The sequence below is a fragment of the Martes martes genome (genome assembly GCF_963455335.1).
Source record: "Martes martes genome assembly, chromosome: 17".
Taxonomy (NCBI): domain Eukaryota; kingdom Metazoa; phylum Chordata; class Mammalia; order Carnivora; family Mustelidae; genus Martes; species Martes martes.
In genome coordinates this window covers 45,203,616-45,231,461 of record NC_137905.1, presented here as the reverse complement: position 1 = coordinate 45,231,461, position 27,846 = coordinate 45,203,616, and the positions used below count along the sequence as shown (strand labels likewise).

The 27,846-nt window shown below is 49.0% G+C and overlaps 1 protein-coding gene across 1 annotated transcript; it reads left to right on the top strand.

Moving 5' to 3' along the window:
• The first annotated feature begins 54 nt into the window (after positions 1 to 54).
• FBXO17 (F-box protein 17) lies at positions 55 to 27,170 on the top strand. The gene is made up of 6 exons (XM_080829524.1): positions 55 to 196; positions 20,310 to 20,672; positions 21,459 to 21,570; positions 23,327 to 23,422; positions 24,226 to 24,361; positions 26,193 to 27,170. The coding sequence occupies exons 2-6, from the start codon at positions 20,327 to 20,329 to the stop codon at positions 26,334 to 26,336; spliced, it is 834 nt and encodes a 277-aa protein (XP_080685650.1). The 5' UTR covers positions 55 to 196; positions 20,310 to 20,326; the 3' UTR covers positions 26,337 to 27,170.
• Positions 27,171 to 27,846: the final 676 nt, after the last annotated feature.

Sequence of the window (27,846 nt, the reverse complement as noted above, 5' to 3'; positions counted from 1 at the left end):
GGCGATCTCCCAGCCGCCGGCCCCCGCGTCCGCCTCCGGTCGTCAACCCCCCCGCCCCCGCAGAGGACCGACTGTCCAGACCGCCGGTCCCGGGGCTCCCTGGGCGGGGCCGATCCCAGGGAGCCCCCTGACTGCCTCCCAGAGCTGGGTGGGGAAAGGGAGCTTAGCCCGCCGCCGCCTCCGAGCTGGCCGCCAGGTGAGCGCCGGGACAGGTAGGGACGCAGGTCGGGACCCGTGTCCGGTCCCCACTCACTTCCGCCCCAGACCCTGCCGGGAGGGGTGGATCCCCGGGAGTCCGGTGCCCCAGACCCCCTCCCCGGGCCCTCCCGGGGTCCCACGCTCCGCCAGCCAGCTGCGCCCCTTTAAGCTCAGAGTCACGCACACGTTTGAAAAGCCCCAGGTGCTACGGAAAGGGCTTTGCTTTTAGAACGGGTCCTCTGACGCCCACGCCTTGCACCCCGTTGCTCCTCGGCGGAGGCCGCCCTGGGATAACCCCCCCCCCCAAAAAAAACCGTCCCCGATCAACACGTGTACACAGCAGCCAGCGAAAAGGCCAGACCACTTTTTACCAGTTCTGGTTTCTGTCTCTTCTGGCTGGCGGCCCCTTCGCAGAATCCGTGAATCAGAAGTCTCCGAACACCGTTTCTTGATTTAGCAAGTTTGTTTTTAGCTGCGGCCGCTCTTCCCAATTTAAGTTTTGTTCTACTAAGTTAACTTTTCCAAGTATTGAGTAATATCTTGTGACGCTCTGTGTCCTGTTCTTTCTATCTGGATCCTTCAGCTTAGCGTCTAGTAACTAACAATCTGGAAAGATTGCGGTATTAGAAACCTACTTTTAAAATAAATAATTTTTTTAAGTGCCCCGGTATGACATAAGAACAAAAGACGAATAAGGCAGACAAAGCTTCGCATCAAGCAAAGCCCTGAAAACAGCAGCTCCCCGCCCCCCACCCCCGCCCCACAGTCAGTTAAAATTTTATGGGATTAAATGACTTTTCAGAAATGGCCAAAATAATTGTGATCTGTGGTGCTTTTTTTTTTTTAAACCTTTGCTCCTTTTTATTCCCCTGGTAGTTCCTTACATCTTTAAAGCAAATTCTGGGCTGATTTCTTACTTTGTCAACTTTTAGACAATGTCCAGTAATCCCTTACTAAAAATAGATGGAGACAGCTTTCCTAGGGCCCAAGTTTCCCTCCTCCCTGGATAATCACACATTCCTTGTTTCTCTGTTGGCTGCTTTTGTAACATCAAACAAACAAACAAACAAAACCCACCTTTTTAAACATGGTCCTTATGCCACTAAATGTTTGTTGTTGTTGCATTAAATATTTATAGGATCTTTTGACTCCCCATTTTGTGAGGCCTGGCTGAGGAATCCGCTTTAATAATGTTTTTTTAAATAAAGTTTTTATATTTATTTAAATACTAATTTTTTCACCCAATGGAGTCATATATGTGGTTCACAAATAGAAATGAATCTACCTTTTTTTTTTCTATTATAGAAGTACTGTCTCTTTAAGAAAACGGAAAGGTCAGTGTTGTAGACATAAAAGGGTTAGGGAGACAGGACTACCCTCTGCAGTGTGTGAGTCCACAGTTTTGTCAGAAAAAGGTACAAAAGACCTTTTTGAGACAATGGGGGAAGTTGTTCATGGACTGCATATTAGATAGCAGAATGGATTTCTTTGTACTGGGGTGCCTGGGTGGCTCAGTGGGTTAAAGCCTCTGCCTTCAGCTCAGGCCATAATCCCAGGGTCCTGGGATCGAGCCTCAGGAGCCCCACATCAGGCTCTCTGCTTGGCGGGGAGCCTGCTTCCTCCTCTCTCTGCCTGCCTCTCTGCCTACTTGTAATCTCTGTCAAATAAATAAATAAAATCTTAAAAAAAAAAAAAGAAAAGAAAAGAAATGGTGTTAAGTGGTAGTGTAGACCTATAGTGCCCCCTATCCTTTCTTTTTTTATAAATTTTTTATTTAAATTCAATTTAGTTAACATATAGTATATTATTAGTTTCAGGGCTAGAATTTAGTGATTTGTCATTTGCTTATAACACCCAGTGCTCATTACTCCTTTTTTTTTTTTTAAGATTTTTTATTTATGTATTTGACAGAAAGAGAGAGCACAAGCAGGCAGAGGGAGAGGGAGAAGCAGGCTCCCTGCTGAGGAGGGAGCCCAATGCAGGGCTCGATCCCTGGACCCTGAGATCATGACCTGAGCCAAAAGCAAGCACTTAACCAACTGAGCCACCCAGGCACCCCTACCCCTTACTCTCTCTTAGAAGATGCACCTTGAAGTATTTAAGAATTCATCAAAGGACAGAAAGCAAATATGGCAAAACGTGGAACATTTTGCCATGGAGATATCCATTTTACCATCCTTTCAACTTTAACATGTGATGAAACTTTTATGGTAAAATTTGGGGAAAATAAGACAAGGTAGAAACTAAGAAAGGGGGGCGCCTGGGTGGCTCAGTGGGTTAGAGCCTCTGTCCTCAGCTTAGGTCATGATCCCAGGGTCCTGGGATGGAGCCCCCCCCACCACCGCCGCATTGTCTCTGCTCAGCAGGGAGCCTGCTTCCCCCCTCTCTCTGCCTGCCTCTCTGCTTGCTTGTGATCTCTGTCAAATAAGTAAATAAAATCTTTTTAAAAAAAAGAAAGAAACTAAGAAGGGGATAAAGACACACATACAGCAGGAACTCTGGAATCCTGCACACCCAGGTTCACATCCCAGCTCTGCCATTCGCGTGTCACGTGACCTTGGGTCCGTGGCTCTGCCTCCCCAAGCCTGTTTCCCCAGCTGAAAAATGGCATCTCCCTCTTGGAGCTGTTCGTGATATTTCTGTGAGATTTTGTAAAGCCCTCACTTGTGTGTAGAGCAGTCGTGGGCAGTTAACCACATCTATTAGTGAAGGATTTTTCTCAACTATCATAGTGTGCTATGCTAACGTCATAACCACAGTTGGGCCCTTCCTTCTACTCTTTCAATCTAGAGATAATTTTTTTTTTTTTTAAAGTAGTCTCCTTGCCTAATGCGGGACTTGAACTCAGAACCCTGGGATCAAGACCTGAGATCAAAAGTCAGCATTCTGCTGACTGAACCACCCAGGTGCCCCGAGATAGATTTTGAACTTGGCATTTCTTTTTCCTTTTTAAAATTCACCCAATGGCTCTGATCTCCACATTGGTCATTTTTTGCCCTGCTGTGTTTGGTCCTGACTTCCTAGGCACGGGTCCTCTGAACCCCCACCTGTAGCTGGGTTTCGGTGACGTCATGATTCTGATAGGGAGGTGAGGTGCACGCTCCAGTCCCACAGCTGGGCATGATCTACAAACATAGTAATGATGTCTGGAGCCAGGCCTTGATTGTGCTTAATTTACCCGTAACCACAAAGAGGTGGGAATTATTTGAAGTCCGCGGTATCTGATCTAAAACTTTGGGGCCTGGATGTTAGACTTTCTGAATGGGAGGCAAGCCCTGGGGAACCCATTCGGAATGTTACAGAAGACCCGTGGTGGGACTGGGGAGTGCCGTAATCAAACACACTGGTATTTTCTTCAGTGAAATGCATGTTCACACTCAGTGAGAGAATCAAATCTCACATCAGTTTGACTTCTTTCTGCCACCAAATGGGTCTGGGAACGACTTCTGGTTTTCAGACTTTTGAGCCCTGGAGAGAGGGGATGGGTACCTGCTCATTTCTCATTTTATGGAGAGGAAATTCCACTCAGAGAGGGAAGGCCATTTCCCCAAGGTCATGAACAGGAGTTTGCGGTGGGGCTGAGCCAGGACTGACTGACCATAGAGAAGCTGCAACGTTCACCTCTCCCCAGGACTCCACCCCCCCTCATGGCCTGTCACCAGCAATTCCCAAAAGCAATGTCCCTTGCTCGCCTTGTGATGCCTTCTCTCCCAGAAATATCACTGCTGCCTCCTGGGAATGAATGAGATGATGCACAGAAAGAATTTTCCAGAGTGCCTTGCACAAAGAAAGCCCTTGGCAAACGTGAATTGTAATTTGTGCTGAGATGCGATGAGACCGTTTCCTTCTTGGGTTCAGTAACATCGGTGGTGTTTATCGACAGCATTAATATTTTTTAAATTATGAAATAGAACATCCATCCAGAGAGGAAAGTATATAAAACAGAGGCATACATCTGTGTACATCTGCACATTGTGAAACATGTAACCTGGGCCCAGGTCAACCGCAAGGACATTGTTAGCCCCCAGAAGCTTCCCCGGGTGCCTCTGGTTAATAGCCTTCTCCCTCCCGTGGGAGGGGACCACTACCCTGACTTCTATGATACTCATTTTGCTATTTTGCTCTTCTATCTATGGTTTTAGCACCTGTGTGTACGTCTATAAACAATATTTGATTTGATTAGCCTGTTTGTGAACTTTCTAAAGGTAGTGCCGTTAGTGTTGAGTAATTTACCATTCAGGCCGGGAAATTTTGGAAGCAACAGGGGTCGCTAATTACCCTAATGACCCTGGGACAATATTTGCGGTAGACGGGGACTGCCCCAGGCAACTCAGGCTGTCTGGTTGTGCTAGAACTCACACCTTAGGTGCCTGGTCGCGTCTGGTGTCTCTCACCCCAAATGAATCTTTGGAAGCTCATCCGTATCGTTGCAAGCGTTTGTCGTTAACTCCTGTTTATTGCTACGTCGCGTACCGTTCTGTGATTCCCTTAATTTACCTCTCCATCCTACAGTGGATGGGCATCTGGGTCATTTCCAGACTGGAGGTATTAGAAACAGTCATGTCATGAATATTCTAGTGTGTGTTTGCTGCCTCTGGGGTCAAATTGCTGGGTCATGGGACAGGCGCATTTTCAACTTCAGTAAAAAAATGCCCATCTCGTTTCCACCGCAACTAGACCAATGTATCCGCCCATCAGGACCACAGGTGAGTTCTCACTGGTAGCATTTTAAGTGAATTATGGTGACAGTCTGCACTAGTCGGTCGATCGGTTGGTTGGTTTTTTTTAAAAGAACATATTCTTTATGACACATGATGTTCGTTGCATTTAAGTTAAAATATACCAAAAAGTCAAAGGAACTTTACCTCCTGCTTTATGCATGGCCTTGACCCAGACGGCACTTGGGTCATGGAAGGGGTAATAATGAAATGGGGGCAGAGGGTGCCTGGGTGGCTCAGCGGGTTAAAGCCTCTGCCTTCAGCTCAGGTCATGATCTCAGGGTCCTGGGATCAAGCCCCACATCAGACTGACTGTTCCGTGGAGAGTCTGCTTCCTCCTCTCTCTCTCTGCCTGCCTCTCTGCCTACTTGTGATCTCTGTCTGTCAAGTAAATAAAATCTTTTAAAAAAAGAAAGAAAGAAATGGGGGCAGAGAAGTAGAGAGAAGGATCCAGAATCAGCTGTTAGTGTGAGCCATGAGAGACCGCACCTAGCCTTCACCCCTCCACCAATTTTTAACAATTGTACATTTTAAAGATTATTTGCGATTGACCTTTATAACTTCAAATTTTATGTTTCACTTCTAACTTTTTTATTCTGGTAACTTTTGATTCCCAGGCTGGGAAGGAGGTGAGCCAAGCATCTCGGTCTCCCCCGCCCCCCACCTTCGTTTCCCATCTTTTGTTACTTGTACATTTATTTTCACAGTGTCAAGGTTGATAACGTCTACAGTCTGTTCTGTTACCATATTTAAGTCTTATAGGCTTTCACTGTTGAGTTTCCAGGGTTTTTATGACAGCTTTAGTGAGATGTAATTTACATACCATGAAAGTCAGCCCTTTAAAGTGTACAATTCGGTGATTTTTAGTGAATTTACAGGGCTGTGCAGCCATCACCCGTTTTAAAGCATTTCTGTCACCTCCAAAATAACCCCTGTGCCTATTTGTGGTCATTTCCCTGTTCCCAAGCCCAGCCCCAGGCGACTACTAATCTTTCTGTAACTTTAGATATGTCATTTTTGGACAGTTGGTATAAATACATCATACAGTATGTATTGGCTTTTTGGGTCGGGCTTTTTTCACTGAGCATGCTGTCTGGGGGTTCATTCATATTGTCGTGTGTACCAGGACTCCATTCCTCTTCTTGCTGACCAGTGTTCCATTGTATGGATGGACCACATTTTGTTTATCCATTCACCAGTTGATGGACCTTTGGATCGTTTCCAGTAGATAATGCTGCTATGAACGTACGAACAAGTCTTGGTGTGGACGTGTGTTTTTGCTTCTCCTGGGTAGACAGTATAGTGGTAGAATTGCTGGGTTTCATGGAAAGCTTATGTTTAACTTTTTTTTTTTAATGTTCACATTTTAAAGAATCTGCCCCCACTGTTTTCCAAAGTGATTGTACCATTTTACATTCCAACCAACAACATGTGGCGGTTCTGGTTTCTCCGGGTACTTGCCAATCTTTTGAACAATAGCCATTCTGGTGGGCAAGAGATGGTGTCTCATTGTGATTTTAATTTGCATTTCCTTGATGACTAATGACGTTGAGCATCTTTTCATCTGCTTGTTAGTCATACGTTTATCTTTGGCAAATGTCTCTTCGGGTTTTTTGTCTATTTTTAAATGGGTTTGTTTGTCTTACTGTTGAATTTTAAGTGTTCTTTATATATTGTGGATACGAGTCCTTTATCAGGTATATGATTTGGAGGCATAGTCTGCCAATCTATAACTTCTCTTTCCATTTTCTCAATGGTGCCTTTTGAAGTGTAAAAGTTTTCAGTTTTGGAGGTGTTTTATTAATCAGTGTTTTCCTTATATGGATCACACTTTTGGGCTCATAGCTAAGAAGTCTTTGCTTAACCCAAGATCATGAGATTTTTCTCCTATTTTCTTCTAAAAATGTTATGGTTTTAACTCTTACATTCAGGTGTATGGCTTATTTTGAGATATTTATATATGGTATGAGGTAGAGGCCTAAACTCATCTTTTTCCATGCAGATTTCCTATCACCTATGTTGAGAAGACAATCTTTATGCTAAGAGACCGGATCTTAAATGTTCTTATCACAAAAAAGAAATGATAATTAAGTGACATGATTAGAGGTGTTAGCTACTGCTGAAGTGGTAATCACACTGCAGTATATAAATGTATCAAATCAACACATACACCTTAAATTTACACAATGTTATATGTCTGGTATATTTATATACATAGATACAATCTTTTTCTTCTGAAAACCAATAAACAGTTCTATGTAAGGTGAACGCCCCTAGCCTCCAGGTCAAATAGATTCTTTTTTTCTTGCACTTTATCAAACGAACATAACATGGATACAATTCGTGTATAGCATATTTGGACCATGACTTTCTTAAGCAGTTTTTTGTTTTTCCTGCAGTTTGTCATAGCTTTAATTTTTCCCTTTTTTTTTAAAGATTTTTTTTTTAAGTAATCTCTATACCAAATGTGGTGCTCGAACTCACCACCCTAAGATCGAGAGTCACATGCTCTACTCACTGAACCAGCCAGGCAACCCTTTAGTTTTTCCCTTTTGAGAAAAGTATTTTCAAAAAAAAAAAAGAGAGAGAGAGAGAGAGAGAAGTATTTTCCTGTTTCTAACTTATCCAATCTATTTTTGGGAAATTTTTTTCTTCTAGAAGACATTCTTCCTTTTATAATATCCTGTTCTTACTGTGTTTTGAATATCTTCTCTAATCTAAGTGTATTCAGGGGCAGCTACATAATTTGCAGGGCCCAGTGCAAAATGCATATGTGGGCCCCTTGTTTAAAAACGATTGAAAATATCTCATTGACAACAGCAGAGCATTACAGCAGGCATGGAACCCCTGCAGTGCAAGGCCATGGTTGACTGTGTAGGTCACATCCCTGTGGAGCCTAAAGCCAGCCTTGTGTACTAATTTCCTTATGTCCTCCTTTGGCCCTCTGAACTGCTGTCTTTCCTCTGGGGTTCACTATAGTTCTGCCTGTTTACTGTAATACTTCTCTCTCAGGCTGCTAGTTTTCTTCAAGCATCTGGTGATCTTTGCTTGTCCAATCACATTTTCGGACAAACAGGGGCTTTTTCAAAGTCACTGGTATGACGGGGCACCCGGCTGGTTCAGGTGGTAAAGCATGTGACTCTTGATCTTGGGGTTGTGAGTTCGAGCTCCGCATTGGATGTAGAGATTACTTAACAAAACAAAACAAAAAAATTTTTTTTTAAGTAACTGGTATGAAATTTGGGGCTGTTACAAATATAGTCCTGCTTTCCCACTGGCCTCTTTGTCCAGTCGAACAGATGACCGAGAACTCTATGTTTTGAGACAGCTCTGATTAGTGTTAGCGTGGAGGAAGCCAGTCTCTGCTGGGAGCTCAGTCCCAGGTGCCAGGATGGGAAGGGCTACACTCAGGGACACCAGCAGCCTGGGCACATCTCAGAGGCTTCATCCAGTTCCTTTAGAGAACTGTCATCCCGTATGGTTTTGTTTTTCTTGGGTGTGAATGTTGGGCAGCCTGAGATCTGTGTGGCAAAACATGAAGGTGGGAGGAGAGGGAGCAGGGAGCCCCAAGGCACAGTTTTTTTCAAAGATGGACTAACCTCTGTCCTCCCTCTGCCCTCTCACACCTGACCTGAATGCCTACCCCAGCCTGCCCACGCCCTGCCTTGGGACCCCTGACTGTGGGTCCAAAGCCTCTGGAGGGCCTTGAGGCTTCCTTTTCCCCACTTTGAGTTCAGTCCTAGCCCCGACACTTCTGTCTGCTTTCTGTCTTTCTGAAATCTAGTGACATTTCTTTTCTGGTTGATGGGCTCCTTTCCGTTCACTTTGTTTTTTCATGCCTTTGCTGTCCCTAGAGAGGATACCCTTTGAGAGGGAGATCAGACTGCCCAGATTCCAATCCCCACTCCACTTCTGACTTCTATGTGGCCTTACGTGAGTCATTTTGCCTCCCTGGGCCTCAGTTTCCTCATGGTGTAAAGATCAGCTGGGATAAGACAGAAGTCACCAAATGGCCACACTCATTCAGTTCCTGAGTCTGCAGATCGGTCTTCTCTGGGCCATACTGTGCTTTCATTTTTCTTCTTTTATGCATTGCTAACATTGAAAAACCGGGATTTCCAGTTTCTATTGAAAAACTGCAAGATGTGGCCAAAGTGGGCCCGTCTTCCTACTCGGTGGTAAATTCGCCAGAGCGAGTATTGGCACAGCCTTCAGGCCCGCTGCACCCTCTGATTCACTGGCTTCCACCACTCCCTGTTTTCTTCCACCCAGTGACCTCACTTAGGATTGCCCGTCTGTCGTGGGCATTTGAACTTGGTATTCCTGGGATGCTATTGACAGAGCCTCTAGCACAGGACCAGGCACCATATGACTGTTATTATGAGGCCGGCCAGGGCTAGTGGTGTGAGTGGGGGCTCAAACCCAGCCCTTGTTCTGATTGCCAGGCTAAGCTACCCGAGAGCCACATTCATCCAGCAGGGATGGTTTTTTAAAAAAAAAAATCTACCCAAAACTGGGGCGCCTGGGTGGCTCTGTCCATTGAGTGCCAGACTCTTGGTCTCAGCTCAGGTCGTGATCTCGGGGATCGAGCCCCAGTTCAGCCCAGTGGGGAGTCTGCTTCTTTCTCTCCCAGTGCCCCTCCCCCTGCTCATGCTTGCCTGCCTGCGTTTTCTCTCTGAAATAAATAAAAAAATTTTTAAAAATCTACCCAAGGGGCGCCTGGATGGCTCAGTGGGTTAAGCCTCTGCCTTCGGCTCAGGTCATGATCCCAGGGTGCTGGGATCGAGCCCCGAATCTGGCTCTCTGCTCAGCAGGGAGTCTGCTTCCCCCCCTCCCCCCCACCCCGGCCTGCCTCTCTGCCTACTTGTGATCTCTGTCTGTCAAATAAATAAATGAAATCTTTAAAAAAGAAAAAAAATTCTACAAAGACTAATAAAAGCTAATATAGGCCCTGGTTATCAATAGCTCGGTCTGCCTGCTTGAAGGGGAAGCCACACTCAATCTTTGAACATGCAAATAATTCTAAAGAGCAAAGAATTTTGATCTTGTCTGACTGCTGATTCTTATGTAACCCATATGTTGCAGGTTAGAAACCAAGCAGCAGCACAATTCAAGAGCAGAGGCTTAAAATTAATAAGGGAAAATGTCAGGTAGAGGAAACTCTCCCGAAGGCATTATAAACAAGCCATTCTGTCAAAAATTAAAAAGATAGTTGACAATAGCAGGTGCTGGCAAAGGCACGTCTCCTCCATTGTTGATGGGAAGGCAAATGGCACAACTGTGCTGAAAAAAATTACTGCGTGTTTTCTTATAAAGTGAAATATACACTTACTCTATGGTCCAACAATTTCAATCCTAGGTAGTTACTCACAAAAAAATGAAAACATATGTCCACACAAAAGCTTGTACACGAATGTTCATTGCAGTTTTATATATATATTTTTTTAGATTTTATTTATTTATTTGACACAGTGAGAACATAAGCAGAGGGAGAGGGAGAAGCAGGCTCCCCCCCAACCCCAGCATGGAGCCCCGATCCCAGGACCCTGAGATCATGACCTGAGCTGAAGGCAGACATTTAACTGACTGAGCCGCCCACGTGTCCCAGCAGCTTTATTCATAGTAGCCCCAAGCGGGAAACAACCCAGTGTCCATCGTGGTGAATGGATAAACAGCTTGTGGTTTACCTGTTCAATGGAATAGTACTCAGCAATAAAAAGGATCAAACTCCTGGGCACCTGGGTGGCTCGGTGGGTTAAGCCTCTGCCTTTGGCTCAGGTCATGATCTCAGGGTCCTGGGATCGAGTCCCACGTCGGGCTCTCTGCTCAGCAGGGAGCCTGCTTCCTCCTCTCTCTCTGCCTGCTTCTCTGCCTAGTTGTGATCTCCGTCTGTCAAATAAATAAAATCTTTAAAAAATAATAATAATAATAATAAATTGAGAAAGGATCAAACTCCTGATTGATAAGTGCAACAGTGCGGGGGAATCACACAGACGTTACCCAGAAGGAGAGAAGACACAGGAGCCTCGACTATATGTATCAGAGTCCAATCAGGAGACCAGTAATTTGGAGGGAGAATATTTAATATACAGAATTATTTTTCTTAAAGATTTTATTTATTTATTTGACAGACGAAGATCACAAGTAGGCAGAGAGGCAGGCAGAGAGAGAGGGGGAAGCAGGCTCCCCACTGAGCCGACAGCCTGATGTGGGGCTCGATCCCAGGACCCTAAGATCACGACCTGAGCCGAAGGCAGGGCCTTTAACCCACTGAGCCACCCAGGTGCCCCAAATATACAGAACTGTTAATTATAGCAGAGAAATAGCCACTAAGAAATAGAGAATGCTAAAGAATATGGAAATAGGAGACATAAGGAGCAACAGAGCTTGAGGAAGATGACAGTCCCAGACCCTGACCTCGTTTGAGCACTCTTGGAGGAGCCTCACAAAGGGCAAAGGAGTCCCTCTGGTGCTGCACCTTGAACTTTATGGAAATGCACCCGCTGGAACTTGCCAGAAGTCCATCCTCTGGGTGCTGGGGAAGGCAGTACACAAGGAAGGGTCTCACTCCAGGCTCTAGGAAACCGCCTGAGCTGGATGCGGCAAGGGGCTGGCTGCGGGGTGCCTCTGACTGCCGGCCACTGGAGAGGCCTGCACACTGCAGGAGGGGGGCCTGAGAAGCTTTCTGCCCTGGGGGAACCAAGGAACCAAATCTGGAAGCTGGAAGCTGGAACCAAAAAAAAAAAAAAAAAATCTTCCTGTGATGTTCCTCTGGCTCCCTCTACTGGACAAACGCAACATGTCAGCCGGCACAGGAAAAAGATTTAAAAGGCCAAACTCCGCCGTTTGGCAACTTGGAGCTGTCAGGCAGGCAATTGACGATTGGCACATTATAGGATTCCACTTATTCCATATTCCTTCTGTCCCAGAAAAGAATGATTACAGTGACAGAGAGCATATTAGCGGTGGCCCTGGGGTGGAAATCGGTGGGTAGGAGGGACAGGGAAGGCGTATCAAGCTAAAATAATATATGTGGGTGTTGTCACTGCCCTTCTTAGGAGTTAGGGTCCCTGTGTAATTATTTCAACTTTGAAATTTTTCATTATACAGTCACGGGGAGATAAAAGACCCACCTGTGGAAGATTCCGTGTCTGTAAAGCCTATCAGAACCCATTTGTGGAGGGCAAGGAACCTCTGAGGGTTTTCAGGTCGTGGGACTGCTCCCCCAGCAGGACAGGTGGTGATCAGGCGCTCCCACTAAAGGCAGACGATCTGGGTTCAAATGCTGATTCTGCCCCTTCCTGGGTATATTGTTTGCCTGATTCTGAAGTATCCCTCCTCATAGTAAGTCTTCCGTGTTCGGTCTTCCATCTCATAAAAGAAGTTAGTGAAATGACAACTCAGGTGCAAAAATGTAGCCGTATCCCAGCAAGTGAAAACAGACACTGATAAATATATACGGGTTACCTGTAAGTTAGTCTAGTAGACTATGAGCTGATAAAATCAATAAAATCGGGTTTTTTTCCCATAAACTAAAAACTGCTAAAATTAATAAAGATGAAAACCCATACAAATTAAGTCATAAAATCAGTAAAGCCCAAACACCGTATACAATGAAGACCATGTAAGGAATCAGGAACCTTGAAGATGACATTGTACTATTTGGTCTGTGTCAGAAGTGTGCTGTAGCTGGAGAGACCATTTAGATAGAGAGAAAAGCCTGCGGACCGAGCCCCAGCTGTGCAGGCCCCCGACTGAGTCTTCCGGACCCAGGCGCTGGGGGCCGACCCCACCCCACCACTGCTTGAGGCCAAGTGCACGCAAGCCCCAGATAACGCTGACCCGTGTGCCCCAGCAATTCCCAGAGCCAGAAAAAAAAAATCATAAAATAATGGTTATTGTGAGTGTACTCCAGCAAACACCGTGTCAATGGTATCATCACTGAGTCATGGAGATATTTTGGGGCAAAGTTTTCCAGTCACTATGGGAAGGTCTCTGGTCCTACACAATTTGAGGAACTGCTGGAGAGAGAGATAAGCTAGCTTACTCGTTTCCAGGGATGCCTTTACTTTGAATAGTGCCATATTTTGTTTGAGAACTCTGGGGAGGGCTTTCTGGACATCTTTTTGTTCCTTTCCATGGACTCCCATCTCTTTTTTATTGTTACTGTTTTTGACTCAACCTTTTACAGACAGTACCTAAGCTGTATAGCCTGATGAACATTTACAAGTAAATACACATATATAGTCAGCCCTCAGGTCAGGAAACAGAAACAAAAATGCTTTCTACATGAGTATACCTCTGCCTGGTTAGATTTTTTTTTCAAGATTTTATTTATTATTTACTTGACAGAGAGAGAGAGCACAAGTAGGGGGAGAGGCAGGGAAAGGGAGAAGCAGGCTCCCCTTGGAGCAAAGAGCCAGATGCGGGACTCGATCCCATGACCCTGTGGTCATGACCTGAGCAGAAGGCAGATGCTTAACCGACGGAGCCACCCAGGAATTTTTTTTAATAGATAATAGACAAATAGACTGAGCATCCCTAGAATTTTTTAATAGATTTTTTTCCTTAAGATTTCATTTATTTATTTGAGAGCGAGCATGGGAGAGGGGAGGGGCAGAGGGAGAGGGAGAAGAAAACTCCCCACTGAGCCCCAACTCGGGGCTCATCCCAGGACCCCGGGATCATGACCTGAACCAAAGGCAAATACTTAACTGACTGAGCCACGCAGGCACCCTGTGCTTGGTCAGAATTTTTTTTTAAAAGATTTTATTTATTTATTTGACAGACAGAGATCACAAGTAGGCAGAGAGGCAGGCAGAGAGAGAGAGGGAAGCAGGCTATCTGCAGAGCAGAGAACCCGATGTGGGGCTCCATCCCAGGACCCTGGGATCATGACCTGAGCCGAAGGCAGAGGCTTTAACCCACTGAGCCACCCAGGCGCCCCAACTTGGTTAGAATTTTTAATGCTGCCTGAAATTCTCTTGGCAGAGAATTTTTTTAAAGATTTTATTTTTAAGTTATCTCTACACCCATTGCGAGGCTTGAACTCACAACCCTGAGATCAAAAGTCACACGCTCCAACTGAACCACGTGGTCACCATGAAATAAGTCATCAAGTCATCGACCACGATATCAAGATGCAAAAGATTCCAGAGATTTAAATAATACCAAAGAAATGCGTTACACCAACAAAAATACCTATAGTCGGAATATCTGTAACGTGGAAGACATCCATGTCCATCAGCAGATAAATGAATAAGCAAAATGGAGTATTTTTCAGCCTCAAAAAGGAAGGGAATTCCGACACGGGCCACAGCAGGGATGAACCTTGAGGACATTACACTAAGCGAATAGGCCAGTCAAAAAAAGACAAGTGCCGTATGATTATTCCTCTTCTCTGAGTTACTTAGAGTAGCCCAAATCCTACAGACAGAAAGGAGGAGCGTGGTTATCGGGGGCAGGTGGGGAGAGGCATGGGGAATGACTGATTTACTAGGTGAAAAGAGTTTTGGGGATGGATGGTGCTGATGGTGCAGATGAATATATATATATATATATATATATATATATATATATATATATATATATATTTTAAGATTTTATTTATTTGACAGAGATCACAAGTAGGCAGAGAGGCAGGCAGAAAGACAGGCAGAGAGAGGAAGGGAAGCAGGGTCCCTGCTGAGCAGAGGGGCTCGATCCCAGGATCCCGAGGTCATGACCTGAGCCGAAGGCAGAGGCTTAACCCACTGAGCCACCCAGGGGCCCCACAGATGAATATATTTAAAACCACTGGACTGTACACTTAAAATGCTTACGATGGTAAATATTTTAAAAAGATTTTATTTATTTACTTGAGAGAGAGAGAGCACACACAAGCAGGGGGAGGGGTAGGGAGTGGAGAGCCCACCCCAGGGCTTCATCCCAGGAGGCTGAGCAGAAGGCAGATGCTTAACCAACTGAGCCACCCAGGGGCCCCTTAAGATAGTAAATTTTATGTTATGTGAATTTTACCTCCAAAAAAAAAAATGGAGATAAAGAATTAGCCTTATGGAACAGGCAACAAATAAAAATAAAGTCGATTTTGGAATTTAAAAGTAATAATAAACCAGTGGTCAGTACTTAAAAGCGGCATGATTTTAAAACAAACAATCAAAGAAACCAAAGAAACACGCTATTCCTGAATTACGTTTCCTACGTTCAAAGGAGATAAATACATTTCATAGGCAGGACGTGGGTAGTCAGGATTTGAACCCAGGTTGGTCTGTGCCTGCAGTCAGGACACCCACTGTTTCTCCTCGGGGGGCTCTTTTGGGATTTGGGGCAGGAGCGTGCCCTGTGGAAGTACCCATCCCACGACATGCAGGTCGCAGAGCCTGTCCCTTTTAGCTAGTGCTGCCTCACAGACTACTCAAAACACAGCAACCTAAAACTATCACGTTTATTATTTCATGCCTCTGGGGAATGGCTGGGCGCAGCTTCGCAGTTCTTAGGGGCTTGTGTGCAGCGCCGTCTGACTGTGGCTGGGACTGGATCATCGGAAGGATTATCCCCCGCTGTGTCTAGCCCCTAGAATGGGACTTGAACAGCTGGGGCTCCCCAGGCACTTCTCTGCCTTCCCTGGGTCTCTTCAGACTTTAGACTCAGCCAGACTTCAGCGGTGACTGGGGCTGGGGTGTCTGTGGTGTGCGGTTTGCTTGGGCTTCTGAGAGCAGACTGTGGGCAGCTCTCCAGCTCCTCAGTTCAGGGACTTGACGTTGGTAGCTTGTGATCAGTCACGGTAGGTGTATTTACCTAGACGTCAGCCAATGCTACAAACCCAGATTCTTTTTTTCTCCTGGAGAGTGAGCTGTTAAATGTTGAGCAGCACTCCACTGGACTCGGGGCTCCCCAGGCACATGTCCCGAGAGAGTCAGGTGGTGGCTGTTGGCTATATCTTCTTCTATGACCCAGCCTTGGAAATCCCTTAGCCATGTCACGTCTATGGCACTCTGAAAGTTGAAGCGGTCACAAAGGTCTGCCAGCGTCAAGGAGAGGGGTGTGGGCAATGGAGAGTGGTCAAGTCCTAGCAGACCATGTCAGATAGGCTATCTTATTATAGCTGCTTTGGTCGGCATAGCATCGTGGGTCCTAGAAACTGTATATCATTAGCACCCCCAGTCACTGTGCCAGTCAACAACATAGCTGCCCCCCAAACACACACAGTCCCAGACACTCGGACAGCAGGGCACGTCATGCCTTACCTGTCCCATACTGACCCAGCCAGTGGTCGGCATTAAGCCGTGTGGACATGGTGGCCATAAGGCTTCTTATGGCCCTCAGCGGAGCATCCCAAACAAGGATTTTGTATATTCACGGCTCATAATGTCCTTGCTCCTTGGTGAAGCCTGTCTGCTCTCGTTTTGTAAGGGGGCCACCCCAGCTCCAGAGATCCCTTGTTTGCCAGAAACCAGCACAGTCTTAAGGCAAGCCAAGCAAGGAAACCACACTCTGGTGAGTTTCATGTCCATGACAGGCAAACTGGTGGACTTACTATTAAATGGCAGCTAATTCCTAAGGCAATTAAGAGCCACTTGGGGGGAAAAAAATCACACCCTGTTTCTTAAAGCTTGTCTTATAACCAGTCACTCTGCATCAGGGTAAAGAGGGTGTTCTGCATTTTGCCATGTCCGTGGATCACTAGCCTGTATCAGGCTACAGGCTTCTTTCTTTCTTTCTTTCTTAGATTTATTTATTTATTTGAGAGAGAGAGCAAAAGCAGGAGGGGCGGAGGGAGAAAGAATCTCAAGTAGACTCCATTCTGAGAGCGGATCCCTGACACAGGGCTTGATCTCACAACCCTGAGATCATGACCTGAGCCAAAACCAAGGGACAGATGCTTAACTGACTGCACCACCCGGGCGCCCCTTAACAAAACCTTATTCAGCTTATTTAAAAATAATAACAACTGTCATGAGTTGAGCACTTACAGACATTAGACAGCATAACAAGCATTAGATCATTGACATCTCTTAACCCAGGGCAGCCTCCTGTGATGGTTTTGCCCATTAGACAAGATGATGGGATTCCATGAGATGCCCCAGCTCTAATGGTTAGCCCAGTGACTTCATAAAGGCCCAATAAATGTCACCAGATGAAAAAATTGTAGCTAAACGGCTGTTCATCATTCTTTTATGATGTGTAATAATAATGGCAACTAACATAATTTAGTGTTCAATATTAATTGAATATCCCTCTTATTTCTGAGACACCAGCGATTTTTCTTAAGTGCTTTACAAATATTAACCCGTTTTGTCCTTAAAACAACCCCGTGCAGTAGGTACTGTTAACCTCCTCGTCCTCAGATCGTGGAGAGATTAAGGGACACGCCCTTGGTCATAGAACTAGCTAAAGGCAGGACCGGAACTTGAACCCAAGCTGGCAGCATCGAGCCACAAGGCATTCATCGCCAGGCTATTCCACCCCAGTGGGGAAGATGAAATGAGTTTCTCACTAGGTGTGAGCCCAGTCACTGAGTTCTCCTTAAATAAAGGTGTTTCACCTTCCTGTGCCTCAGTTTCCTCATCTGTGGAGTGGGTTTCTGACGTGATGATTTGTTGGTTCGTTCACTTAACCTCTCTTCATTGCACACTTATTATGTGTCGGACACTCGTGTGGACACTGGTACCCAGTATGCAAAGCAAGCAACAGACGTGCCCTCATGGTGAGGAAGGTATAAAGTAGGCACCTAGCTGGCTCAGTTGGTAGAGCGTTTGACTCAATCTTGGGGTCGTGAGTTTGAGCCCCATGTTGGGTGTAGAGATTACTTTAAAATAAAATATTTTTGGGGGGCGCATGGGTGGCTCAGTGGGTTAAGCCTCTGCCTTCTGCTCAGGTCATGATCTCAGGGTCCTGGGATCGAGCCCCGCATCAGGATCTCTGCTCAGCGGGGAGCCTGCTTCCCCCTCTCTCTCTGCCTGCCTCTGCCTACTTGTGATCTCTCTCTCTGTGTCCAATAAATAAATAAAATCTTTAATAAAATAAAATATTTTTTAAAAAAGGTATTAAGTAAATTACATATACTTATGTGTGTGATGTATTAAGAGGTGATGAGAGCTTTAGGGAAATATACAGTAAGGAACGGGAGAAGGGGGTGGTCATGAGGCCCTGAGATAGTGTGGTTAAAGATGGTCTCATGGAGAAGCTGACATCTGAACAAAGACTTGAAGTGTGGAGGCGAGCATAGAAATCCTCTGAATCCAAGTGGAGGGAAGAGCCTGTACAAAGGGCCTGAGGTGTGCAGGCTCGTTTGGCTGCGCAGAGTGGGTGATGGGGGGATGAGGGCAAGCAGGTGACGGGGACAGACTGTGTGGAGCCTTGTGGGCCACAGCGAGGACTCTGCCTTTATCCAGAGTGGGATGGCGCCCCCCCACCCCGGTATGGGGGGTTTCCGAGCAACACAGGGACAAGACCTGACTCAGGTGCTCATACTAGTTGAGTTACTAGTGAGTTACTAGTGGCTACTAGTGAGTTACAGACAACTGGGGAAAGAAGCAGAGAGACAGTGATGGGCCAGGAGGGAGGTGTAAGAATGGGTGAGATCCCCAAGGGAGTGAGTAGTGGTGAATACAGGAGGTTTAAACACCAGTCTCTCACATTGCCAGATCAGACGGAGGGTGAACAGCCAGAAACTCACTAGGAGCCACCAGGAGAATGGAAGGGGTCCAGAGGGTATCGTGGCTTGGAGTTAAGTGAAGTGGGAGTAACCTCAGTGTGTCGGTGTCAAAGTGAGGACTGAACCCTGACTTTGACTTAGCACCTAAGGGGTCATTGGTGACCTTGACATTTCAGGGCAGGGGGCAGAGCCTGATTAGAGAAGGTTTAAGAGAGAACAGAAGGAGAAAATTTGGAGGCAGAGACTGGTGACAACTTTTTTGAGAAGTTTTACCGTAAAGAGGAGCAAAGAAATGGGGCCATAGCCGGAAGGGGAGGTGAAGTCAAGAGAGAGTTTGTTTTCACATGAGGGGGATGATATCGTGTGGGCTGCTGAGAATGATCGAGTGCAGAGGTGGAATCCAAGGCGCAGGAGACAGCAAGAACTGTGAGACTGTGACCTGGAGTGGGCAGAAGGGGTGCGAGCAGGTCACACAGAGGGCTGACGTTTTCAGCTCAGTCACTGTGGGAAAGCACAGAGGCCCCAAGGCAGGTGGGTGGTAGACAGAGTGGGCACCTGTGAAAGTTCACTTCTCATAGCTTCTATTTTTTTTTTCTTTCTGCAAAATAAGAAGCAAAAGGAGAATGAGGTGGAAGGAGGTGTGATGAGCTAGGGGTTGGGGGAGAAGGTGTGAAGGAGTTATCTATAGAGAGGAGGAGCCTGTGGATAACACATGTTATCTGATTGCCACAGAGCGATCCAGGCTTGAGGGTCAAGTTCACAATCTGGAAGGGAGACCAGTCAATAGAATTGTGTGTTCTTCAGTCACCTTAAACTGGGTACTGGTCTGGATTGAACCAGGGTCATGTGTGGGAGGAAGCCAGTCTGGGGCACTAGAAGGAAGGAGCTGGAGAGAAAAGGGGTGAGGAGTGGAGAGTGAGCTAGTTGCCTGAGATTGAGTTTCTCGAAGAGTGTGGTCACCAAGACAAAGTCTAGGTGTGACCATGGAAGGGAAAGGCTGAGAGGAGAGCAGATCAGGGAGCAGAGAAGCAGGTGGCAGAAGGAAGGATCATCTGTCTGGATGTGGAATGTTGAGAAGAGCAGCCTGAGTGGCTGGGAGCCTAGAGCTAAAATCATGAAGTGAGTAGTGAGCTGAATCAGCCCGTGATGCACAAGGCAGGGCAGTGACCCATCTACTCTGAGCACACAGCGATCATAGCTGGGGGAGTCTGGGGGAGGAGGGAAGAATGGTCTGGAGGCAGCCCCAAGGAGCAAAGATTTAACCACTTGGAAGGGCGGGGGTGGGGTGAGGTGCGGGGAACAGGGCTGGGTTTTCGTTAAAGTGACAAGAATGTTCAGTGAAGAGATTTCATGAACTGCAGACAGTTCATGAGTTCCAAGGCCTGAGAGGTTGGGACAGGCTGGGGTATGGAGCGGTTTTTTCTGTGCTCGTGGTCATATGTGTAGAGTGCTTAGCCTGACACAAGTGTACCGGCCGGATATGGAAGCCGGGGTTAGCAGTCCCCGGGGGGTCGTGATTGGACCAGGGCCCCTCTGCTCGAGGGGGTAAGGTGAGAAGCCAGTCGCCTTCAGAGCCAACTGGCAGTAACTAGGTGCCCAGTTTTCACAGGCCGTGGTAGTCCCGCGGTCGTCCACTGGAGCTGGTGGAGTCATGGTCAAGTCCCAGGGACCTTGTCTCCTGGGAGAGGTGAGGGAGGGCTAACTGCCCTGATCTGCTGACCCCTCTCAACCCGCAGGACTCTGGCGGCCGGAGATGGGCGCCCGGCCCTCGCGGCGGCGGCTGCCCGCGGACCCGCCCCTAGCCTTGGACGCGCTGCCCCCGGAGCTGCTGGTGCAGGTGCTGAGCCACGTGCCGCCGCGCGCCCTGGTGACGCGCTGCCGCGCAGTGTGCCGCGCCTGGCGCGACGTGGTGGACGGGCCCACCGTGTGGCTGCTGCAGCTGGCCCGCGACCGCAGCGCCGAGGGCCGCGCACTCTACGCGGTGGCCCAGCGCTGCCCGCCCAACGGCGAGGACGAGGAGTTCCCGCTCTGCGCCCTGGCGCGCTACTGCCTGCGCGCGCCCCTCGGCCGCAACCTCATCTTCAACTCCTGCGGAGAGCGTGCGTACGGGGGCGGGGCCGGGTAGACCGAAGCGTCGCGTGGGATGGGGCGTCGGGCCAGGCAGAGTGGGCGTGGTCTGGATTCATGAGACGGGGCGGGGCAAGGGCAGGAACCAAGGGGGCGTGGCCGAGGGAAGAGGCTCCTGTGAAACTTGCCCGCGGGTCTGGGAAAGAGATGGACTGGGTGGGCGGGGCCAGGTGCTGCTGGCTGTGGAGGACGACGACGTGGACGGGCGACCCAGAGCTGGACGAGCCAAGGTCCCTGGCGGGAATGACTCAGACTGGGACTGTAGACTCAGTGAGCCGGGCTAAGGAGGGAGGAGTCAGGAAAGGTTGGGGAAAAGCTGAGCAGGCGCTGGTGGGGGCGGAGCTTGCATAGAACTATGAAGCCGCCCTGAGGGCCCGTGAGGAGGGAGAAACGGAGCGAGTGAGCGGGCCCAGGGCCTGAGACAGGGCTGTGGTAGGAGGGGGTGGGACCATGATGGCACTAGCCCGGGGCGGAGCCAAGGAGAAGCCGAGCAGATGGAGGGGGCTGAATGGAGAGCTGGGGGCGGGGCCGAGTGGAGCTGAGGAGAAGCTGAGTGGATGAGCAGGGCTGAGTGACGCGGGTGTGGGGTGGGACGAGGAGTGCGGGCGGCCGGGAGGCGGGGCCGGGGGGGGTGGAGAAACCGGGGGTGGAGCGCGGGAGGGAGGAGTTTGTGGGCGGGGCAAACTGGATGGTGGCGGGCTGTCCGCTGGACGGGCTGCAGGTGAATCCCTCGTCTTCGGGCGTGTTGTATCCCACAGAGGGCTTCAGAGGCTGGGAGGTGGAGCACGGCGGGAACGGCTGGGCCGTGGAGAAGAACCTAACGCTGGTGCCGGGGGCTCCTTCCCAGACCTGCTTCGTGACTTCTTTCCAGTGAGTTGACCTTGAGCCCTGGGGCAAGGGCCCGGAGGAGGGAGAGGGACCCTAGCCCTCTGTTCTCATCCTCACCCTCACTCACCTTCACCCTCTCCTTCCCTCATTCATTTATTCAGTGAGTCAGATAGTTGTCAAATATCTGTTGAGGGCCTGCCAGCTACCAGGCACTGTTTTATATGCCAGAGATACAGGGAAAATTCAGAAATGGGGAATTCCGAAAGGGGCGGGGCGAGACATTAAACACATAAACAGTAGAATAATGATGACAACAAAACAACAAACCTTTAGAGGACTTACATATAACTGCTTTACATATAACTCTTTGAATCCTGGCAACAGCCCTGTGACACAGATAGCCTTATCTCCATTTGTTAATAGGAAACAGGCACAAAGCGTAGCCAACACCAATAAATGGTGGCGCTGGGATTTGAACCCAGGTAATCTGGCTCCAGAGCTTCTGACTGTGACAAATTCCACGAAGACATCAGAACAGCTGACGGATTGATTGATTCTCTTTATTCTCACACTCCATACCCATTGTCCTCACTCCCTCCCTCCATGTTCAACCTATACCTATTGTCTTCGCTCCCTCCCCCCATGTTCAACCATTCCCCTTGGCATTATCCAACTTTCTAGTAGTTGCAGTACATTAGGAGTGGAAGTGATGTCTCACTGATGTTTTAATTTGCATGTTTCGATTTACTAATAATAAAGCATCTCTTCGCGTGCTTGTTAGCTTTTGCATTCCCTCTTTTAGAAATCGCCCATTCATATTTTCTATTAGGGTTGATGTCTCATCCCTGCTGATATACAAGAATCCCTTGTGTATCTTAGACGTTTGCCCCTTCTCCATCCTGGACACTGTGGGAATCTCTCCCTCTACCATCTGTATTAACTGTGTCCATGGTGTTCTTTGTCATTTTCCTATGATCAAATTCTTTTTTGCTTTAGAGACTGTTTTTGAAATTCTGCGTGAAAAAATCCTTCCCTACCCTTAGATCCTAACAGTATTCTCTCATAATCTCTTCCAGTAACTTCACAGTTTTATCCTTCACATTTAGATCTTTAGATGGCATATTCAAATCAGGGGAGAAGCACTGTTTACAAAAGTGAGGGCAGACCATAAGGGATACTCCATGAACCCCAGGCTAGCAACGGTGAGGGAAAGGTCATTACTGGCTGGAGACCTGACAAGGATAAGGGGAGGAAGCAGTTCTTGAACCATAGACAGGGAAGGCAGTGAGGAGAGGGGCACATGGAGCTGTGCCCTTTCGTGGAGAGACACACCAGTCCTACACTGATCCCTTGGGAGAGAGCCAGAAGGCTAAATAACCTGGTTTTACTGTCTTCTCGCCCTTCCCTCTCCTGTTAGCGCTTCCCATTGGCTGACCCAACAGGAAGGGGAGGGTGGGGGAAACTACAGACAGTTCAACCTCAGCCTTTGGGCCTCTGCACTTTATTAGGAGGCTCCAGAACTCCCTGCTCAGTGTGGGCCTCCATTTGTACTCATGTTCCAGTCCCCACAAATACTAGAGACATATATGTCAGCCTCCTGGAGTCCAGAGCCTGGTGGAGAATGGGGGAGGGATGGGAGAGGCCAGTGGGCATGCCCATCCTACATCTTGTCCACTAGAGCAAACCCTGAGGGGCCGCTGCTTCAGACAGGGTTGTGGAGGGAGGGAGGCTTCTTGGAGGACGTGATTTCTGGGCTGTGGCTTTCTGCCTTATCCCTGCGCCATCTTCCCCTTCCCAGATGGTGCTTCAAGAGGCAGCTTGTAGACTTGGTGATGGAGGGGGTGTGGCAGGAGCTGCTGGACAGCGCCCAGATCGAGATCTGTGTGGCCGACTGGTGAGTCAATAATGGCAGCCCGCCCCCAGCACCATCAGGGCTGGCGGCCGTGCTGCCGAAGGGGTTCCTCCGTGCCCTCATCAACCCCCTGGCCTGGCCACGGCTACTGTGTGTTGAGGCTGAGGGGGGAGGGGATGCTCTCACAGTTGCAGAAGCTGGGAGGGCAGGGCCTTGATGAACCCAGAGCCCCTCCCTCTGCACTCTTCCCTCTCCCCTTTCAGCAGGCCCCAGGGCTGCTGACATGGAGGCCACTGACTGGCTTGGTCTGAAACAAGATGCCCCATCTCACCCACGCCACCCTCATCACCCACATTCAGTACGGAGCCTAAGGGCCTGTGGACACCCGAGTCCTCAGGAAGGGTCGGAGCACTGTGCCCTGAGAACTGGGACTCAGAGGGGCAGAGTTGGCACCGGGCACTGGTTCCAGAGCAGCTGGTTCCTTCACAAAGCACTCAGGCTCCTCCTTCAAGCTCTTACTGCTCCACCCAAAGTCCAGTTTCTTCCTGGGGGCTCTGGCTCCTCCACCAAGATACCCAGCCTCCTCCTCTTCTGGGTTGTGGTTCCTCCCCAGACACCATACTCCTCCCCCTCCATACACACACATCCAAACCCAAGACCCTAGAAGCCACCCCAGGAGCACCCAGTCTCCTCCCCGCAAATTCCCAGGCCCTGACTTCTCCATATATAGCGTGGGGGGTGTGACCCGCATCAAAGTACAGGGAGGCTCAGCCCTCAGCCTTCCTTCTCCCATCCCCATGACCGGGCGGGTGGCGAGGGCATCAGCGCTCACCACTACCTGGCAGGTGGGGTGCCCGAGAAAACTGTGGCTGCATCTACCGTCTCCGGGTCCGCCTCCTGGATATGTACGAAAACGAAGTGGTCAAGTTCTCGGCCTCACCCAACCCGGTTCTCCAGTGGACGGAGAGAGGCTGCCGACAGGTGGGTCCAGACTGCCTTCCAGATCAGCCCCGACCCGCGCAAAGACACACCCCACCTCGGATTCCCTTCTCAGCCCTCCTCGAGGCTGGAGGTCTCTAACAATAACCGCTAACAATCACGGAGCCCTTACTTCGCTCGGGGTGCTCTTGAGAGATTTCACCAGCTAATTCAGTTCATTAGCGGAGCACCTACTGTGTGCTGGGCACTGCCCTAGGGGCTTGGGATGCAGTGGTAAATCAAAGTCCTTGCCTCTATCCCCATTCTAGAGTCGAGGAAGCTGAGGCATACAAGGTTAAGTGCTGGCCCCAAGTCCCACTAAAGCACGCGGGGCTCTAGTCACACCCAGGCTGGCTCCCAAGCCTGTGCTGTGAGTCATCACCCCTGTTATCAAAGTCACCTTTATGGGGCACTTGTGGGGTTCTGTCAGTTAAGCGTCTGACTCGATTTGAGCTTGGGTCATGATGTCAGGGTCCTGAGATGGAGCCTGCTGTTGGAGTCTGCTTATGATTCTCTCTCTCTCTCTCTCTGCTCTCCCCACCTCCCGCTTGGGAGTGATCTCTTAAAAAAAAAATCAAACCTTTGAGGTGGCTTTCTTGTTTCTTCTCCTGATCTCCTTCTCTCTAGCCTTCCCTCCCCACCCAACACACATCCAGAAAGATCCCATTGAAAAGTGAGTCAGATCACAAGCCCCCCTTGCTTGTAACCCTCCTAGGGCTACATCTCCGAGGAAAAGTGGAAGTTTTATCAGGCAGCTATATAAAGGGATGAAGTGTGAATCCATGTTCCAACATGGATGAACCCTGACAACGGGATGCTAAGTGAAAAGAGGCTAGGCACAAAAGGCTACACACTGTAGGACTGCATTTATGGGAAATGTCCAGAAGCAGCAAACACATAGAGAGAGAAAGCAGATAGAGGAGTGGTTGTTAAGGCTAGGGGTGGAATTGGAAGTGACAGCTAATGGATATGAGTCTCTTTTCTGGGGTGATGGAAATGTTCCAGAATTAGAGAGTTGGTCATAGTTGCATGACATTGTTAAAATACTAAAAACCATGAAATTGTACAGTTTTAAATGGTGCATTTTTTTAGGTGAATATTCTCTCAATTAAAAAAAAAAATGTTGCAAAGGATAAGAAAAGCCAGAAGCCAAAGTCCTTCCATGGCCAAGGCCCCACATTATCTGTCCTTTACCTCCCGGACACTGCCTTCTGTTCTCCTCTCTGCTCCAGGCACACTTTTACCTCAGGGCCTTTGCACTGGCCGCTTCTCCGTTCCGTTTTGGTTTTTTAAGGGAAAAAGTTTTTGTTTGTTTTTTAAAGATTTTATTTATTTGTCAGAGAGAGAGAGCAAGCACAAGCAGGGGGAGGGGTAGAGGGAGAAGCAGGCTCCCTGCCAAGCAGAGAGCCTGACATGGGGCTCCATCCCAGGACCCCAGGATCATGACCTAAGCTGAAGGCAGATGCTTTACCAGCTGAGCCCTCCAGAGGTCCCAAGACTTCCTGTTTGGAACACTCTTCATCCCGATCCCCACATGGCTTCCTCCCTTCCCTCAGGTCTGTGCTCAGATGTTGCCTCAGTGGTGCCCTTGTTCATTCACTGTACAACCCCACACCCCTGCCCCTTACCCCGCCAAACTGTCTTCAGTGTCTGAGTCCCCTGCTAGAGCAGCAGCTTCCCCCGGCCAGAGCCTTTCTGCTTTCCTCACTGCTGTATCCCCAGTGCCTAGAGCAGGGTCTGGGACCTCACTGGTCCTTGGGGAGTGCCTGTTGAGGGGGCAAAGGAAGGGAAGGGCACACAGGTCCTCACCCTCCTACTCTCTTTTCCCATGCAGGTGTCTCATGTCTTCACCAACTTTGGCAAGGGCATCCGCTACGTGTCTTTTGAGCAGTACGGGAGGGACACGCGTTCCTGGGTGGGGCACTATGGCGCCCTGGTGACCCACTCCAGTGTCAGGGTCAGGATCCGCCTGTCCTAGCCAACTGATCCAGCCTTCCAGAAAGTACTGCCATCTGCTGGGCATCATCAGTCAAGGGCAGTTTTGAGGCTGGGAGCCCGGCCGGGAGCCGGGTGCCCGTGGACAAGTGGGGGTCCCATGTGGCCCCTTCCCGGCGGCCCTCCCGGGGAACCCCACTCACTGCTGTTTCGGCATGGTGCCCACATGCTGTACAAGAAACCAGGGATCCAACCAGGCTGCTCACCACTTCCCCAGCTCCCCGGGGTGGGAGAAGTTACTCCCAGAGTAACTCAGAGATGTTTACTTTGCTTGCAAATTGTTTTCTTACACGTGTGGATGTCAGTTGGCGGACTGAGTCACAAGACAAAAGCCAAACCAGGATGTGTAACTGTGGGGGAAAGTCACTGACCACCCGGGACGGTGACTCCTGACCACATGTTTGTGGGGTAAGCTGGCAGGCAGCAGACCTTAGGCGGGGCAGTCTGTCCTTGAGGTCACCAACAGGGGTGTCAAAGGGGAACTGTTTCCTTAGTCTTCGGAGTCTCTGGGATTCAGCTGTGGGGCTTGTGTGACCTACTCCAGCACCACCCATCAGCGCCTGCCTTTTGGGCCTGGCTGGTGCCGTTTCTATCAGAATTCCCAAGTCCCTGCTGATCCGCAAACCACGTCCCCTACCGCACCTCCTGTCCCTACCTCATGGGAAGCTCCCCTCCTGCTGGCCAACAGACTCCTTTTCTCCACTCCCTCGCATTCAGGCTCCAAGAGCAAGGCATGCCACAGGGGAAAGCACTCGGGCCTGCCTCCCTAGCTGGGCACAGCCAACCAACTAGTTCAATAAAACCGGTGCTAAATGTGAAACAAGGGGGGACTTCGGTCTGTAATCAATGAACTGTCTGCCCCCAGCCATGACCCTAAAAGGCCCTGTGGGAGGTTTCCGATAGTGAGAACTTTAGGAGGTGTGCTAAGCTCCGTGCAGGAAACGGAGGGCAGACCCTGTTATTTATTTGGTCCAGGAGGAAACAGGCTCAGAGTTTAAATGACCCGCCCAAGGTCACCTGGCCAGTGGGCAGAGAAGCACAGAACCCAGTGATGGAAGGATGGCTCCCAAATCTTAAAATCTAAGCCCATCACCAGGCAAGGTCAGTATTATTTCAGTGCCATTTCCCAAGGGAGGAAACTGAGGCCGGGGGTGGGGGCGACAAATATATCCAAAGTCGCAGAACAAAGAGGGAGGGTCGGGATTCGGACCCAGGTGTGTGTGGGTCTGAAAATAACCGAGAGGAGCAGCTCCCAGGCGGCCAGCAGCGCACCTGCTCTGAGCCTCCCAACACCCCCGGCACAGATGAGGAAGCTGGATGGCCGGGCTGTCCTTGCCCAGATCCTGGGCCTGTGGGAAAGGGAAAAGGGCCTCAGGGCCGCCTAGCAGACTCCAGAGCTCCCGACAGAGTAGCCACCGGCAGGTGTTCTGCACTTAGGGCCTCGGATTTCATCTTCACCAAACCCAACAAGGGGGATATTGTGAGTAGGGCTA